The sequence below is a fragment of the Ips typographus genome, linkage group LG15 (genome assembly GCF_016097725.1).
Source record: "Ips typographus isolate SLU linkage group LG15, UJ_Ityp_2.0, whole genome shotgun sequence".
Classification (NCBI taxonomy): Eukaryota; Metazoa; Arthropoda; class Insecta; order Coleoptera; family Curculionidae; genus Ips; species Ips typographus.
Window position 1 is genome coordinate 1,995,201 of NC_138436.1, and position 17,941 is coordinate 2,013,141.

A 17,941-nucleotide genomic window follows, 5' to 3' on the forward strand; every position below is an offset into this window, starting at 1 on the left:
AGTTCATTATCTCGTTTGATTTGACGTTTGTGGTCTCACTCGTATATGTTAAATACAAAAGTTTTAGAGAATATTGATATTTATAGTTTAAAATTACTTTTGGATATACAGGTTCTTAGTTTAAAATTACTTTTGGATATAATAGAAAAATAATGTTAAATACAAAAGTTTTAGAGAATATTGATATTTATAGGTTAAAATTACTTTTGGATATACAGGTTCTTAAAGACATGACAGAAAACATTTTTTTAAATATACTTTTTTTTTTACATTTTTTCCGTCGACCATGTATTGACAGCCTTTTTTGATGGACGATAACGAATGCAAAATCGTTCAATATTGAGTTCCATTAATGCATGATTTTTCAATTGTTTTACTTTAATGCATGATCTTATCAGGCAATCAAATACGCTCATAGTATAGTTATATCCTTTTTTATTTGTATGAAACAAAGAGAAATAAACACACATTCTTTAGTTGACATCCACCATTACTGACAGAACAGTTTTTTCAAAACTTTGTAGGATTATAAACCTTTATTATAAACTACAGTTGACGGAAAAATGTTGTAACCAACTTTTATATTAATAAGCGATTAATAATCTCAATTTTAGTAACGCGTTCACTGCGTTAAACCATTTCGATTATTAATCGCTTTCATTAATACACTCGTTCGTTAAATAACTATTAAATTCTTCATAACAATTTAAAACTTTTTTGTTAATAATGTCAGATTATTTAATTTTTAATTTTTCTATACAAATATTACTTTTTACTATGATGTAAAATTGACTGTATTGCCATTGTTTCTAAAAGTAGAATACTCATATTTGGTACGAACGTTCTACAGGAACGACAAAAATGATTTATGCAAATAAATCGTATAATAATTGCATTAGATGCTACAGGACGTTCAATTTTTTAAAATATATTTTGATTAATTCAGTTTAAGAAATTTCGACTTTTATAAATGGAACACCCTGTACATTATTTATTTTGTCTGATAGGTTTTACGTATGTCATGTACCTAATTTGAGTAGATTGCAATTTATTTATGGTTTTTAATTTTTACCTTCGATTTAAATTTAAGTTTAGTTTAATTTAAGTTTATAACTAGCTTACGACAAAATAAAAATGCAGGTGTTGTCAACCGTTGGTAGAGTTACAGCATATTCCAGACATCAAAATAATACGATTTAGCTAAATTGTCCTATACCGAAAGTTAATATTACGAAAGATACAGGGTGTGAAAGTTGAAATTTTATTCTTGTTTTTTTATCATATTATCTAGGTATTTTGATATAAATTACTGAAAATGTGTATAAGGGGGTTTTGACAGCCGGTAAATATGATGGTTTCATCTATTTGCAGTAGCTGATAGGGGGCGCTACCTGCAGCTTTTTCATCTGCTTAAAGGACTAGGGTTTTCTACTTGAAAAAGGTATACTTGTTTTAAGGCTTAAAAGTTGACCGTTTTTGAGATATCCACTATTTTGATATTGCATGTAGCAACTTTCAAATTAGTAAATATTTATTTTATGAAAGTAAGTTTTTATTTTGCCTTTGTAGAATACTTGTTGTCCAAAAGAAACCTTTTTTTAATGTTAATACTTTAATTTCCAGTGGTTTGTGGAGTAAGTTGTTTCACCAAATTCACTGAAAATACGTAAGGATTTTTCATTTATTTTTATCAGTCTTTTTGTTGTGTGATTTAGCTAAAAGATATTCCAATTAGTTTTTTTAAGGTGTGTATAAATTACGTAAATGTACTTTACCCTTTAACCATTTAACCGTATTAGCAATGCAATATTAAAACATTAAATATCTCGAAAACGGTCAACATTTAAGATCTAAAACTAGTATGTTTTTTTTTAATAGAAAACATATTAGAATAATATTTTGAAGTCGTATGTCCGTTTCAGCTGCGTAAAAAAAAGTTTAAGTACTTTTAAGCAGCTGAAATAGTTGCAGATAGCGCCTCCTATCAGTCACTGCAAAATAGTAGTAGTAATGCTGTAGCTCTATGTCCCATTACTTATGGTCCACCCTATACAGGGTTATTCACGTTATTTGACACGGAAGACTGTGACTAAACTATTCACTTTCAAAAAAGTTATAGACCTATTGAAGGTATCTTTTAAAAATATTTTCAAGATGTACCGGTTGTACCAAATGCCGAAAAAGTATCAAAGTCATGTTTTTTCAAATGTAACACCTGGTATATTACTTTATTTTCAGAATCTACGTTGAAAATAAAAATTAATTTCATTGATGTTTGATAGGTCTAAACTTTACAGTTTCTCAGATATTCCTTAATTTGTAAAAATGTAGAACAAATATTAACATTTAAACATTCAACCTTCCTTTGAGATTAATTGACCAAAATTGGTTTGGGCGATGATAACAGATTAAGTTTTATGATCCAAAAGTGATAAATTGTCTAGCTCATATAGGGGGTCTCAAAAAAAATTATTTAATCAAAAACTAAAATTTTGAAAGTAGTATAAACTCGTCAAAATCAAATGGAACCACAGTTACAGTATATGCAAATTTAATTACCTATCGAAAATTATTAAGGTTTCGTACCTCTAATTGTTAACGTTTTCTTGGAAAAATCGACATTTCTTAAAGTAGAGCTGACGGACTGATTTTTGATATCGTTCAAGGATCACTTGAGCACTATCTTTTCGAATTACATATCTATCATTCTAATCTAAGTAAAGCTTAGAATAAAATAGTGGCTTAATACTTTGTAAATTTGCTATAGAAGTAATTCATAAAAATAATTAAATAAATCATTCAAACAAAAATAATTCATAAAAATGTTTAAAACGGCGACAATTCGACTACAAACTACTAAAACTAAACTAAACACTAAACATCCAACTACTCCGTTTTCGAGTCCTTCAGAAACATTATTAAGTATCTTAATGGATATACTCCTAAAAATTTCGCTAATTCGCTAATCTCTGGTCATTTCTCAAGGGTATCAAAAATGACTCAAAATCGGTGCGAGTTCGAGAAATGTTGACTTTCCAAGAAAACGCGAACAGTTAGCCATAGGAGACCTCAATAATTTTCGATAGATAATTAAATTTTGCATCTACTTTAACCATAAAATAGGTGGTGTTCAATTTGATTTTGGCAAGGTTAAAATTTAAAGGTTGCAATTATTGGGAGAAAAATGTTGAGACATCCTGTATGAGCTAGACAATTTCTCACCCATGGATTCTAAAGCTTGATCACTTAGTAGGTCCCAAGCCAATTTTGAGTGATAAAAATCAATCAGAGGTTGAGTGATTAAACATTAAAATTTGTTCTAAATTTTTACAAAATAACGAATATCTGAGAAACTGTAAAGTTTAGACGTACCAAACCTCAATGTCATTCATTATCATTACCTTTTATTTTCAACGTAGATTCTGAAAATCAAATAAAATACTAGGTATTCCATTTGAAAAAATATAACTTTGATACTTTTTCTGCATTTGGGACAACCGGTACATCTTGAAAATATTTTTAAAAGATACCTAAAATAGGTCTATATCCATCCCAGAATCAAAAGTTTGTTGAAAGTGAATACTTTAGTCACAATTTTCCGTGTCGAATAACGTGAATAACCCTGTATAATTGATAAAAAAACAAATGTTTTAATTTTGTATGTCATTAACAACAATTTAAAATGTTTATTTTCAATTGAATTGTTAAAGACAATTTTCAGATTATAGTTTAGTTAAGATAACAAAAAATGAAGGTAAAAGTTAAAACATATAAATAAATCGCAGACATTTAAATTAGGTAGGTATATGACATACTTCACAAAAGTTGAATTGTAAAAGATATCAGAAAAATAAGTAATACACAGGCTGTTCCATTTAAAAAAGTCGAAATTACTTAAGCTGAATTAGTCAACACGGTGTTTCATGGTAAATGCGTTATATTTTAGGGTGTGATTAAAGGTCAAAAAATAACTCTAGTTTGCTATATAAACCATGGTCCAAAGATGTTTCGTTATGTAGATACAGGGTGTTAAAGTTTGGGTAAAAAAATCAAAATTTACTTATTTCATTAAAACAATAAGAGATATTTTCATAAAACTTTTTAGGTGTCAACGATAAAGTTCGTTTTGCCATTAAAAAATATATTTTTTATATTTGCCAGTGGCGTCCAATCAAACAAGTTATTGACCATTTTTGCAAAAAAAATATGTACGCCACTGTTTTTCCAAAAAACGCAAATCAGTTCTGAATTTCTTATTCAATTTAACACAGAAAAGGTATCTAGTAACTTTTTGGTACGTCATCTCGTTTTCGAATAAAAAATCCTGCAAAAGTACCCTTACAATTAATACTAAATCTTCGAATTTCGCCTCTATTCAATTTTAAAATTTTGATTTATTCAGTTTTTTTAGGAAAAAATAGGATACTGCTTGTTCCTATCGAATAATTTTTTTTTTAAAAACACTAAATTAATAAAAGGTTAGATATTGATTAATAAAATAAACAGTCGACGATTTAAAATTGATTTTATGGGTACATTTTTATGATTTTCAATTTTTTATTGGAAAACAGAAAGGTGTACCGAAAAGTTACTAGATAGCTTTTCTATTCTAAATTGAATGGGGAATTCAAAATTGATTTGCGTTTAATGGAAAAAGAGTGGTGTATACATATTTTTTTGCAAAAACATTCAGGAACGTGTTTGATTGAACGCTACTGGCAAAATTAAAAATTATGTTTTTTATTGCAAAACGTGCCTTATCGCGGACAGTTGACACCTACAAAGTTTTATAAAAATATCTGAAACCGGTTTGAAGAAATAGATAAATTTAGATTTTTTTATTCAAACTTTAACACTCTGTATATCCATAATGGAACATCTTTTGCCCATGGTTTATTTAGCAAACTAGGGTATTTTTTAACTTTTAATCAAACCATAAAATATGTCGCATTTATCGTGAAACACCCTGTATTTTAGGGTTCGATTAAACGTCAAAGAAAAACCTAGTTTTCTATATAAACCATGATTCAAAAATGTTTCGTTATGGAGGTACAGGGTCTTAAACTTTTGATAACAAAAATCTAAATTTATTTATAATTCTCAAATCGGCTGCAGCTATTTTTATAAAACTTTATATTTGATAAAACAAAAATCTTCACCAACTCGTTCAATTGGATACCACTGGCAAAATTGAAAAATATCTTTTTTTATTCCAAAGCGTGCTCTGTTGTTGACACCTACACAGTTTTATGAACATAGGTATCTGCAGCCCTTTTGAAGAAATAAATAAATTTAGATCGTTTTATGCAAACTTTGACACCATGTATCTCCATAGCAAAACATCTTTGTTTAAGTAGTGTTATTTTGTTATATTTAATCAAACCATAAAATATGACGCATTTATCATGAAACACTCTGTAAAAAAATTGAACGCCCTGTAGCATCTAACGCAAATTTATTTGCGTAAATCTAATTTGTGGTTCCTGTGCAAACAATGGTAATTGGTAATACAACCAATTTTATATCAGAGTAAAAACTAATATCTTAAAAAATTCAATATTATTAAAACCTTGAGGACAACATAAAACTTTTCAAATTCTACCTAGTATCTACAAATGTATTAAAAAATATACTGTTTTATTTAAAAAAACTAATGCCTGGTTTATACCTTCAAATTAAAAAATTTATTTTAATTTAAATTACATGTAAAATTGAATGAAAATTATTGTGGTTTATACTTTTCAAGATATGCTAAATTAAATGACATAGATGTGTTTTTGACTTTGACGTATTCTAGACATATTTTAACCTAAAAAGGGTGAAAGAGTTTTGCTATAAAATAATCATTTGTAAAGTTAAAAATATTAAACCAGGAATGAAGTTTTCTTTGGCAGTGGTTACCGCAATAGTCGGAATTGGTGTATCTTTGATAAAACGATGGAAAAGAAATTGGAGATATGGAGTAAGACCGCTAAACGGAGAAAGAAAAAAAAAACAAATAAAGTTTCACATTTTATCACAACGAAAAGTGATAAAGGGTTCACAAATTAGCCTCAGTTTCACCCAATGGTGAAAGTTGGTTCACTTTTTAGTTAACATTAGTTTTAGTTTTGTGTAAATTTTAAGTACAGCATCTCATATACAAATGTGTAGCTTTAACTTTGATAAAATTAAATTGACTTTAACGAAAATATAGTAAAAATAAAAAAATAAATAAAAAATAAAAATAATAAATAAAGTAAATGTTCATTAAAGACAAATTTATCACCCGGTTTATACTTCCAAATTAACGAATTAAACTAAAAAGTTAAATTAAGTTAAGTTTTAACTTAAATTTAAAAAGTTAAAGCCACATGTTTGCCAACTTTAAACTAAGGGCAAATTCTTGAAACCTTTGTTGTGATAAAATGTGAAACTTGATTTGTTTTTTCCTTCATTCCCTGTTTATCGGTCTTACTCCATATCTCCAATTTCATTTCCATCGTTTTGTCAAGGATACACCGATTCCAACTAGTGTGGTAACCACAGCCAAAGAAAACTTCATCCATTAGTTATTATTTTAAATTTTACAAATGATTATGTTATAGCTGAACTTTTTCATGAATTTTTCACCCTCTTTAGGTTAGAATATGTCTAAAATACGTCAAAGCCAAAAACACATCTATGTCATTTAATTTAGCATATCTTGAAAAGTATAAACCACAATAATGTTCATTCAATTTTACATGTAATTAAAATTTAATTTAATTTTTTAATTTGGAGGTATAAACCGAGCATTACATGTAATTAAAATCAAATTAATTTTTTTAATTTAAAAGTATAAACCGGGCAGGGATGTGTAAATGACCACTTTTTTTGATTTCGACCAGGGCAGTGGTCAAAACTGGTTAAAACCAGTCAAAATGGTTGAAACTGGTTAAAACCAAAATAAAAAATGTATTCCTAGAATAAAAAATTAAAAAATATATAAATTAGGTGTAGAAAAATGTAACAAACTAATTTCTGTATATAGAAAGTTAAATTTAAAAATAAAACAAGATAAAAATTTTGAAAGGTAGGAAGACAATGACTGGATGTAGGTATAATAGACAGGTTTATAATTTGTTGGCTTTTTGTTGTTTGAATGTTTCTTTTTGTTTAAAACAATTTTTTATTTTATTTTGAGTACAAATGTTTGTATATTTTGATGTAAAACATTTCTTAAAAAATAATTAAAACAATTTGATATATATATATTTTTTTAATTTTGAACTTTTTGGTTATGACCACTAAAGTTTCCAAAACAAATTTGACCAGGGCAGTTTTAACCAGGTTAAAACCAATGGTTTAAACCACGCTGTCCAAAACTTGCCAACCCTGAAACCGGGCAAAATACTTTTCAAGTTATGTTAAATTAGATAGCATAGATGTGTTTATGACTTTGGACATATTCTAACCTACCAAAAAACAAAGTGTTAGTGTACAATGATGATTATTGCGTTAAAGGTAAAATGAAAACTGTATTGCTTTTTATTTTTGTTAATGTTAGTATCATTAAGCTGGATTCATAGTTCTAGTTCCGCAAGAAGAAGTAATCAATAAGCTGCAGTAAAAATAAATAATATACTTGTAACACTCTAATTCATAGTTTGACAAATAAGTGCAAGCCACATTAACCGAAAGCAGTAAGCAGCAAGAAATGAATCATTTTCATTTCTTTCCTTGCTCCTTACTGCTTCCATCATAGACTACTGGTCTTTACCCCCATTCATAGATTTTTGGAATATCATTTGACAAATACTTTCTTTTGCTTTTGCCCCAAAAATGACAACCCACAACATAATAAATAAAATTTTGATGGTTTATAAGACTTTGGGGTTATGTTATTTCCTTCTTACTAAAGTCAACTATGAATTGACATGGCTACTACTGCTTGCTGCTTACTTCTTGCGGAATTAGAACTACAAATCTAGCTTTAAAATAGTTAACTCACCTTAAAACTTGCTTTTTAATCCACTGTTGTACCTAATGTAGATAGTTTAATATATTGCACACAATTTTTCTTCTTCAACTTGACTTGATTGCAGTCCCTGGGAAATGTAGTCACTTTCTTCATAAAAGTTGTGCTTTTTCATCCACATGGAAAAGTAGTGATGTATGCAGCATATACCAGTTGCAGATCTGTAAGACTAGCCGAATTAGTTACTAGAACCACCCTTAAAAAATGTTAGTACAAAAATGTGTAGTAATGATGCATCAGCAATACCATGGTTTATTACATAGGTTAGGTATGAAATTGTCATTGTAATATTACCTGGGCCAGCAGCTGTTGTATCCATTATGTCAATCAAAAAATATACATTTACTTGATTTTAGTGTATAATCTTCACCAATTAAATTGTTAGATTTTGTCATAAAAATATAATTAATTTTAGCAGCATGCTAAAAGAAATAAACAAAAGCAAAGTGACAAGTGGAAATTTTACTTGACAACACAACAGATCCAAGAGGGCGGCCCTATCAGCAAAACCTGTTTGCTCGAAACGCTACCTCGCGTGACGTCACAGTGGGTGCTCGGGTGCACAGTATTAATATAATACACACACACAAACAATCTCTATTTCCGAGGAAAAGGCTATCGACCTACCGGTCTTTCTGCCAATGTTACAGAAACAAAGCTTAATGTATCCACATAAATATTTGTTAAAAAAAAATAAATAAATAATGTTTTACAAAGAAAAGGTTAAAATTAATAGTTAGTCCGTTTTTTTTAGGTGAATTGTTCCAACAGAGTATATGTAGTAGTTTGTATGTGTTTTTTTGTTTTGCTGGTCGCATTAACTCTTAGTATGTGTCCGTAGTCGAGTAGAGGTCTGCAAATAGATTTGTATATTTTAGTTGCAGTTTTTGTGCTTATACCTCTGTTCTTGTACGTCAGGGCTCTGAAATGTTTAGTTCGTTTAATAATTTCAGTTCTCACATTTTGTGCATGTTTTGTAAATTTGAGTTTTTGGTCAAGTGTTATCCTTAAGTATTTTATTTCTGGGCTTGGTGTAGTTACATTACCGTCTGCTGTTATTGTAGGAGCCAGGGGTAATATTTTATTGTCGAAAGCAGTTCTACAGTTTGAATGTGCAAATAGTGAGTATATAATAAATTTCCAGTTTAAACAGTAATAAGTCAGTGAGTGAAAGATCATCATTTTTAAAAACATTTATTATTTTTTACATGTATACAGATTTGCAATGCATCATTAAAAATTTTGAACATTAATGCCCGCTTTCCTAGATCTGTGCACGACTCTGCAATTTGGCAGACATCAATTGTTCGCACACATTTAGCAAGAAATTTTAAAGAACATAGAAATGAGTTGACTTATTTACTAGGTAACTCAACAAAAGAAAGCTTTAGTTTTGCTTTGCCTTTTTTTCAAATACAATCATATTACATGTGCTAATTAGACTCTTTTATAGGTTATTCTGGATACCCTCCTGAGCCTTGACTGTTAACTCCTATTCTCCATCCACAAAATGATAATGAACGTCAATTTAATATACGCCACAGATCAATTCGAAATGTTGAGCGAACTAATGGTGTCTTAAAACAAAGATTTAGGTGCATTTTAAAACATCGAACACTACATTACTCACCAGAGAAGGCAGCCAATATAATTTATTCCTGTGCTATTTTACATAACCTTTGTATTTTAAGGAATGAAAATTTAGACGACTACAATGGTATGCAACTTTATTAGAGAAAGCTTAAGCCAAACACGATTAATCCTTGTTTTTTGTTTAGAAATATTGAACAATGATAATGAAGGTGACGAAAATGTGGAGGATCATGAAAGGATAAATAATTTGCAGCAAGGGCGAATTGTAATAGACATGATAATACAAAATTATTTCAGAAATGTGGAAGAGGTGAACAATAATTAAATATTTTTTGAATAAAAACTTTTTTACCAATATAATAATTGTTTAATTATAAAATTATGTTTAACAACTTTTGTAATGCAATACTAACAGATTTATATTCTTTATAATATTTGTCAGAAATGTTGGGTATAAGAGACGGTTGAATGGGGCGGAAAAGAAGAGAAGTAGAAGACAACCTAAAAAAGTGTGGTTAAGCAAGGTTGTTATTGGATGGATGTAGAAGGGAAAAAGATAGCGGGAAACTTTATTAGATTTTGCTAGTTTTGTCAGGAAATTAAAGTGTTTTGTACAGACCTTCCGTATTTTATTTAACGAACCGGTCGACGGCCCTTGAAACGGGTAGTTTCTTTGGTGCACGACACAACATTTGGCGACCGTGACAGGACTTATTGTGGAAAATAGTGGAACTCTTTTTCGGTCTGTAAATAAGCTGGAAAACCCCCGTGTTACTCTGGAAAGTGCGTGGAAAATCCGTACCATTGCAGTCGAGTTTTGTAAACTTTTACCGGGTTTCGAACTTTGTCGTTTTAACCTCGAAACTTTGAGTGATTTTGAATCGGGTTTGCAAATCGTTTATTATGGCTACGGGACTTGAAATTACAAAGAAAAGCCGTACCGTGTACCGGAGTGCGTTTACACGAGCCGCGAATGAACTAGAAGTGGGGTTACAGTCGGAAAATCCTGACAAAGACTTAATACAAGCTTCCCTCGAAATGTTACAGTCAAAATTCGAGTGTCTGAGCAAAATTGACTGTGAACTATATGATCTTTTGTTGGAAACGTCGACAGCCGCTGAACTGGAAGCTGATATAGAAAGCTGTGATGTTTATGCCAAGAAATTTACTATACTGAGGCTGAAATGTAACAAGGTTATTGAATCTAGTACCCTAACTGGAAGTAGTGATAACAGGGGGGCTGATGGAAGAAGCACTGTGAGTATTGAAGATAACCACACAGGTATGCGTAAATTTAGACTTCCTCGTATTGAGTTCAAACACTATGACGGTAGCATCAAAGACTGGTTGGCTTTTTGGGCTCAATTTAAAAAGGTTCACCAAGACGAGAGTATCGATAACCATGATAAAATTGAATATTTAATCCAGGCAACTTTAGCTGGAAGTCGAGCACGACAACTTGTTGAGAGCTATCCGGCCATGAGTGAGAACTATTATAAAATTATAGAAAGCATGCAAAGTAGATTTGGCAGGGAGGATCTCCAAATAGAGGTATATGTTAGGGAGTTATTAAAGTTGATTTTAACCAACACAACCTCTAAACAAAAGATGGAGATAAGCAGTCTATATGACCAAATTGAAACTCAGTTGCGAGCTTTAGAGACACTTGGGATAACAACTGATAAATGTTCCGCCATGTTGTATCCATTGATAGAGTCTTGTTTACCCCAGGATTTACTTAGGGTTTGGCAACGTTCAGCTATTTTTAATAGCCCTGCTAGTGGTGACGACCCAACCGACTTTTCGTTGGAAATTCGGCTAAAGCGACTTATGCTTTTCCTTAAGCAAGAAGTGGAAAATGAGCAGCGCATTAGTCTAGCAGCTGAAGGCTTTGGTTTAGGAAGTGGTATGAGGTCGTCTGGAGGAGACAATGCCGGTCAAAGACGGGGAAAAGACAGACTTCATAACGAACCAACTGCTTTGGGTCTTGTAAATGCAGAGGTTGGTCGCATTAATCGCTGTTTGTTTTGTTCAGGTACTCACTTGTCCGAAGCCTGTTTTAAAGCCCAAAAAATGAGTCTAGAACAACGGAAAGAAGTGGCCGCTAAGTATAAAGCCTGTTTTCGTTGTTTGAAAATTGGTCACCAGTCGAGACAATGTAGGGGCAGAATGGGGAATGGGGAATGGGTTTGTTATGTGGTCGTTCACACGTTTCTTTAATGTGCTCAGAGTTACTCGCCACTACTAAACAGGATGGTGGAAATGACAAGCAGTGCGAACCAACTACGACGGAGGAACCAAGTGGTAGTCATTTTCGTGAACATACGCTAGCTAATCACACGTCTACTCAAGTATTTTTGCAAACGCTGCGTGTGACAATAAAAGGAGATAGAGGGTCAAAAGTAGTTAGGGCTCTGGTGGATACTGGCTCACAACGATCGTATATACTGAAAGATACTGCCACACAGCTTTACTGTCAACCCAAAAGAGTGGAAAAGGTTGTACATTGCCTTTTTGGGGGATCAGAGATGTGGGTGACACATGAGTGTTTTGATATTACTGTTTGTAGAGGTCTATTTTCCCATACTTTTGAAGCCCTGGATCAACTTACTATTTGTGGAACTGTACCACCGGTGTTTTACGGACCTTGGACCAATGAGTTAGACATTTTGGGCGTCCAAGTATCAGATAGTGGGCAGTCTGGTCCCATAGAATTGTTGTTAGGGGCTGATGTTATAGGCATGTTGTACACCGGACGACGAGAACAGTTACCCTGTGGATTGATCGCCATGGAGACTCAACTAGGCTGGACACTTATGGGAAAAGTTTCAAGCAAAAATGGCGCTCGTTCAACTACCGTCATGACGACGTTAAATTTGTTCGTGCAAAACGCGTCCCTTACTCAACTGTGGGAACTGGAAGCTCTTGGGATTAAGGAACCCTCGGATAAACGCAGCAAAGAAGAAGCTGCCATTGCTGCCAGGGAACTTTTTAATCAGACAATCCACATCGATTCAGAAGGGCGATATGAAGTCAGGTTACCATGGATAGAAGACCATGCTCCACTTTCCAGCAATTATAGCTTAACACAGAAGAGATTAGAGTCTGTTGTTCGAAGGTTGAAATCCACCGGTTTATGTGATCAATACGAACAGATTTTTGCCGAGTGGGAAGCAGAAGGAATTATCGAGAAAGTTAGTCCAGACAAAGTTAATCATCTTCTGGGACATTACCTGCCCCACAGGCCCGTCATCAAAGAGAGCAGTCTAACTACAAAAATAAAGCCGGTTTTTGACGCTTCGGCCCATGAGAAAGAGAAACCTGCTCTAAACCACTGCCTTGAAAAAGGACCCAATCTGATAGAACAAATCCCTTCCATGTTATTGAGATTCAGAGAAAAAAGGATTGGGGTAGTGGCGGACATTCGTAAGGCTTTCCTGCAAATAAGTGTACATACTGCAGATCGCGACTTCTTAAAATTTTTATGGCTAGACTCTCAAGGACGCGAAGTCGTATACAACCACCGAAGAGTAGTTTTTGGTTTGAATAGCAGTCCTTTCCTTCTTGGGGCCACTTTGGATCATCACCTGTCCCAATGTTTAAATTTATGCTGTTCCACTAAGTCGAGTAGTAATCTGCTGTATACCCGTGAGACGGTGGAAAAATTGAAACAAAGTTTTTATGTGGATAATTGTATGGTTAGCTTATCCACAGAAGCAGGAGTTGAAAAGTTCATCAGAGAATCAACAATCGTCATGAAACAAGGACTGTTTGATCTAAGAGGGTGGGAGCGCACTGGAGGAATGGATTTTGGTGATTTTGAAGAAACCTGCGCAGTGCTCGGACTGAATTGGCACCCCAAAGGAGATTATCTTACTTTGAATTATAGTTTCATGAAAGACGTTACTTTGGAGATGAACGCCCTTACTAAACGACAGATACTTGCTTTGACACAGAAAGTTTTTGACCCAATTGGTTTTGTCAGTCCCACTACGCTCATACCGAAGCTGATGCTTCAACAATTATGGAAGGACGACCTGACCTGGGATCAACCAGTGACTGAAGACTTAGCTCACAAGTTTATGAGTTGGATTAATGAGTTGCATTACCTGCAACAGATTAAAATACCTCGTTGGGTAATGGCTGGTACCAACGAAGCGGAGGAATTGAGTTTGCACACGTTTTGTGACGCCAGCCAATCAGCATATGCTTGTGTCGTCTTTCTACGAGCTGTCCGAGGCGGTAAAGTGTCGGTATTTCTGTTGGGTGCAAAAGCAAGGATATCGCCTCTGTGTAAAGCAGCTACAAAAATGACCATACCTCGACTGGAACTGTTGGCGGCCACCATAGGCGCTCGTCTTTACTCATCCTTGGTGGTAAATTTTGAACAAGAAGTTCCATGTTTTTTTTGGAGCGACTCTTCCACTGTGGTACATTGGATTCAACGAAAGGAAGAATGGGGAGTGTTTGTGTGGAACCGCGTAAACGAGATAAGAAAGCTGACATCGGCAGACGACTGGCGACATTTACCTGGAGTGTGTAATCCAGCTGACTTACCATCCCGTGGGTGCTCTCCGAAGCAGTTACTCGACTTAAAATGGTGGGAGGGACCCCGATGGCTTTACGACGACCCGGTTACTTGGCCAACTGCCGTTGAAGTTCCCAATGAGGAAGAGATTAATGGGGAAAAGAAAAAGAAACTTGTCACTACATTGAACCATTTGGAAAAAACCGATATTTGGCACTTTAATTACTTTCAGAAGTACACCAAAACCGTACGTATGTTTGGGTGGATCCAGAGATTTATTAACAATTGCAAGCGCCCAGATACAAAGAAGTATGGTGAACTTGATGCGGACGAGCATAACGCGGCAGAGGTACAAATCCTGAAACTAGTGCAAGCTGACTGTTTCACTGGATTGAATGACTCAAGACTAATTGGTTTTTCCCCCATGTGTGACGAAAAAGGATTAATTCGTCTCATGTCCAGAATATCTACAAGGTCAGATAACGATGACTTTCGTTTTCCCATAGTGTTGCCATCTAAACATCCTATAGTGAAGAGTATGATCATGGAAGTCCATATTAAGTCATGTCATGTCGGAACCCAGGGTCTACTTTCACTCCTTCGAGAGAGATTTTGGTTGCTTAACGGAAGGCGTACCATTAGATCCGTAATAAAGCACTGTGTGGTTTGTAACCGGTTTAACTCCAAGAACTTGTCGGCGAAAACGCCACCGCTACCTATGGATCGTGTACGAGATGCGGCAGTTTTTGAGGTGACCGGAGTAGATTTTGCGGGACCGTTGTATCTCAAAACTGGAGAGAAGGCTTGGATCTGTTTATTCACTTGCGCCGTGTATCGAGCCGTACATTTAGAACTTACGACTTCACTCTCCACTTCTAGTTTCCTCCAGGCACTTCGACGATTTGTAGCGCGTAGAGGAAGACCTAATACTGTTTACAGTGACAACGGTACGAATTTCCTAGGAGCAGCAAATGCTTTTGCGACATTAGATTGGGAGAGAATTACGCGAGAAACCGCTATCCAGCGTATTACCTGGAAGTTTAACCCCCCTACTGCAGCCTGGTGGGGCGGATTTTGGGAAAGGTTAATAGGTGTTCTAAAACAGATATTAAGGCGAGTGTTGGGACGAGCCAGCCTCAATTATGAAGAATTATCGACGCTATTGTGTGAGTGCGAGTCAGTAGTCAACTCCAGACCTCTCACCTACTTGTCAGAAGATCCCCAAGATCTGACTGCACTGACTCCCCTCATGTTTTTAAGAGAACAGATAGAAGACCGATTACCCGATTGTGACGTCATCGACAAAACTTCATTCAGCCGTAAGATACGGAAACTTCAGACTTTACGTGAAATGTTGCGAAAACGTTTTCGTTCAGAATACTTGGGACAGTTGAAGTTATTTTGCGATGGAAAAGTGACCCGCCCAGTTGACATTGGTGAGTTGGTACTCATCGGCAGCGACAATACGAAGCGTTTGGAATGGCCTATCGGACGTGTTGTAGACGTACTTCCAGGAAAAGATGGGCAGATTCGTTTAGTCAAGGTGGAGACTATCAAAGGGTGCTTACTTCGTCCGCTACAACGACTATTTCCATTGGAGTGTGGACGTGATCCTGAAAGACTCTCAGAGTTGGGCGATTTTAAGCATCGTGTTCGAACTGAGACTGAAGGGGATTCGCCTGTGACTTCGACAGAATGCGAAAACCCACAGATACCGCTTTCTCAGGAGAGTTGTGAACCTGAGATGGAAGATGTTGGCATTGAAGTCGAGAAAACAACTAGGTGTGGACGCATTAGTAAGATTCCAAGTCGTTATTTAGACTAGTGTTTGTTCTATAGGAAATTTGATGTAGTTACCATCTTTGGTTTGTTTAGCTTTACGAGCTTAATTGAGAGGAGAATGTCAGAAATGTTGGGTATAAGAGACGGTTGAATGGGGCGGAAAAGAAGAGAAGTAGAAGACAACCTAAAAAAGTGTGGTTAAGCAAGATTGTTATTGTATGGATGTAGAAGGGAAAAAGATAGCGGGAAACTTTATTAGATTTTGCTAGTTTTGTCAGGAAATTAAAGTGTTTTGTACAGACCTTCCGTATTTTATTTAACGAACCCGTCGACGGCCCTTGAAACGGGTAGTTTCTTTGGTGCACGACACAACAGACAGATACTTCGACACTAACCTACTCCGAGTAAAGAAACGAACGAGACGGTAGGCAACACCGCCACAGGTGTTTTTCAGTTTTTTTTTTTCCGGCAACGGTAAGTACTTAATTCAAAATTAGGATAAAGTACCAAACTTAATTTTTAAATCAATTTTAGATATGTCTAAGAAAGCCGCAAGACAGCAATATATTCAACTTCTAACTGAGGTAGAAAGTTCTGAGGTTTTAAAGTGGGGAAAAGGTACCCCAGATTTAAAAAGACAATCTTGGGAAAAAGCTGCAAAGGCTATAGATTCTATTGGAGGTACCCAAAAAACTGGTGAACAATGGAAAAAGGTATATAATTTACAGTACTTAAGACTTTTATTGCAATTTCACATGTACCTGTATTGTATTGTATCTGTCTGATTCATTTATATTATAGAGCCTATTAGTAAAATAGACTATGAAATTTTAGGCCTTCATTGAATGGAAATCCCACATAAAAGCAAAAATTCGGAATAATGCGGAACTATTTGATGTAGAAAAAAAAATGTGTCAATTTAACTGGACTTTATATTTTCCCTGGTGGAATCCAAGAAATACCCGAACTAGGTATTGCAGTGGCTGGTGAGTTTTATAAGTTTTTGTGATTTAAGGTTAGTAGTAGAATAAAATTTTTGTTTAATGCTGGATGTCATTACTAACATAGAGAATAAGTCAAAGAGTCTATTTGATTTAAAGGGCTCGCCACACTAGCCTGTCTCTTAAAGAATCAATTAGAATTAAGTTGACTTCTTTGCAACTTTGATATCAAGTTTATGATTTCGTAGAGGTTTTTGGCATATTTTTTAGGGATATTAAGAATTACCCTTTTTTTGGTCAAGAGGGTCTGTTTTGTTAGTATGTTAAGCACTTTATAAATAATAGTATGACTTTGTAAAATGTGTACATGCATGATGCATCTAACTAAACTTGTTCTACTAAACTAAAACAAATTACTTTTGTTTTAGAAGGGAACCATAGGAAAGACACCATTACATCAAAAGCGTTTGCAATAACTACAGAAATTATAAATAATTCAGTCAGTAATCAGATACTTGAAGATAAAGATAGAAATGAGGCTTCAGAGTGTTTTGAAAATTCCTTAAATCCAATGAAGGAAGAAAATGGATCCAATGAAGGTAGAAAAAGAAAGATGTTTGGCAGCAAAAAGATATGTTTATCGTCTATGAAAAATACAAAATGTAAGTAGCTAGGCTGATAAAAAACAACTTAACCATTAAAACATTATTATTCAGGCTGCAGTAACACTTAAATTATTTGCTAGTTTCTAACAGTTAGAATTTATTTTTCCAGCTCTTTTAGAACAACACATTCAATCAACAAATACTGGATTAAAAGAAATATCAAACTCCATTCTTGCAGTAGCTGAATCGATAAACAACTTAGCTGATGCCATCCGAGAGAGTAAAATATGAAAACATAAATAAAATAAAGTTTCAATTAAGTTCAAAATAAATTATATAACATATTTGTTGTAGTTTTTATTTATTTTATTTTAATCCAGTGCTTTTGCTTGGTCTAATAACCCTTGCTAAAAATAAATAGAAATTTTGCTTATCCAGGTTATTTTAAAAGTAAGCACGTTTTGGAATAAATAAGTATGATACAGACTGTTAC

General features: G+C 33.9%; 1 protein-coding gene and 2 long non-coding RNA genes across 4 annotated transcripts in view; 2 read left to right on the forward strand and 1 right to left on the reverse strand.

Annotated features, from left to right (window-relative positions):
• Positions 1–8,447, reverse strand: part of LOC145738259 (uncharacterized) — a 69,595-nt gene extending 61,148 nt beyond the window's left edge. For both annotated transcript variants that reach the window (XR_014180666.1, XR_014180667.1), the window contains exons 1-2: positions 8,294–8,447; positions 7,973–8,160 (exon numbers count right to left, since the gene is read on the reverse strand). This is a non-coding gene — a long non-coding RNA (uncharacterized LOC145738259). The remainder of the gene's footprint in view (positions 1–7,972; positions 8,161–8,293) is intronic.
• Positions 8,448–10,495: 2,048 nt separating this feature from the next.
• On the forward strand, positions 10,496–16,721 carry LOC145738409 (uncharacterized). Its single transcript, XM_081993226.1, has 4 exons — positions 10,496–11,779; positions 11,845–15,916; positions 16,437–16,615; positions 16,704–16,721. Exons 1-4 carry the CDS (start codon positions 10,496–10,498, stop codon positions 16,719–16,721), a joined length of 5,553 nt encoding a protein of 1,850 aa, XP_081849352.1.
• Positions 16,722–16,736: 15 nt separating this feature from the next.
• Positions 16,737–17,752, forward strand: LOC145738496 (uncharacterized). The gene is made up of 3 exons (XR_014180778.1): positions 16,737–16,888; positions 17,272–17,505; positions 17,618–17,752. It is a non-coding gene; the product is annotated as an uncharacterized LOC145738496 (long non-coding RNA).
• The last annotated feature ends 189 nt before the right edge of the window (positions 17,753–17,941 follow it).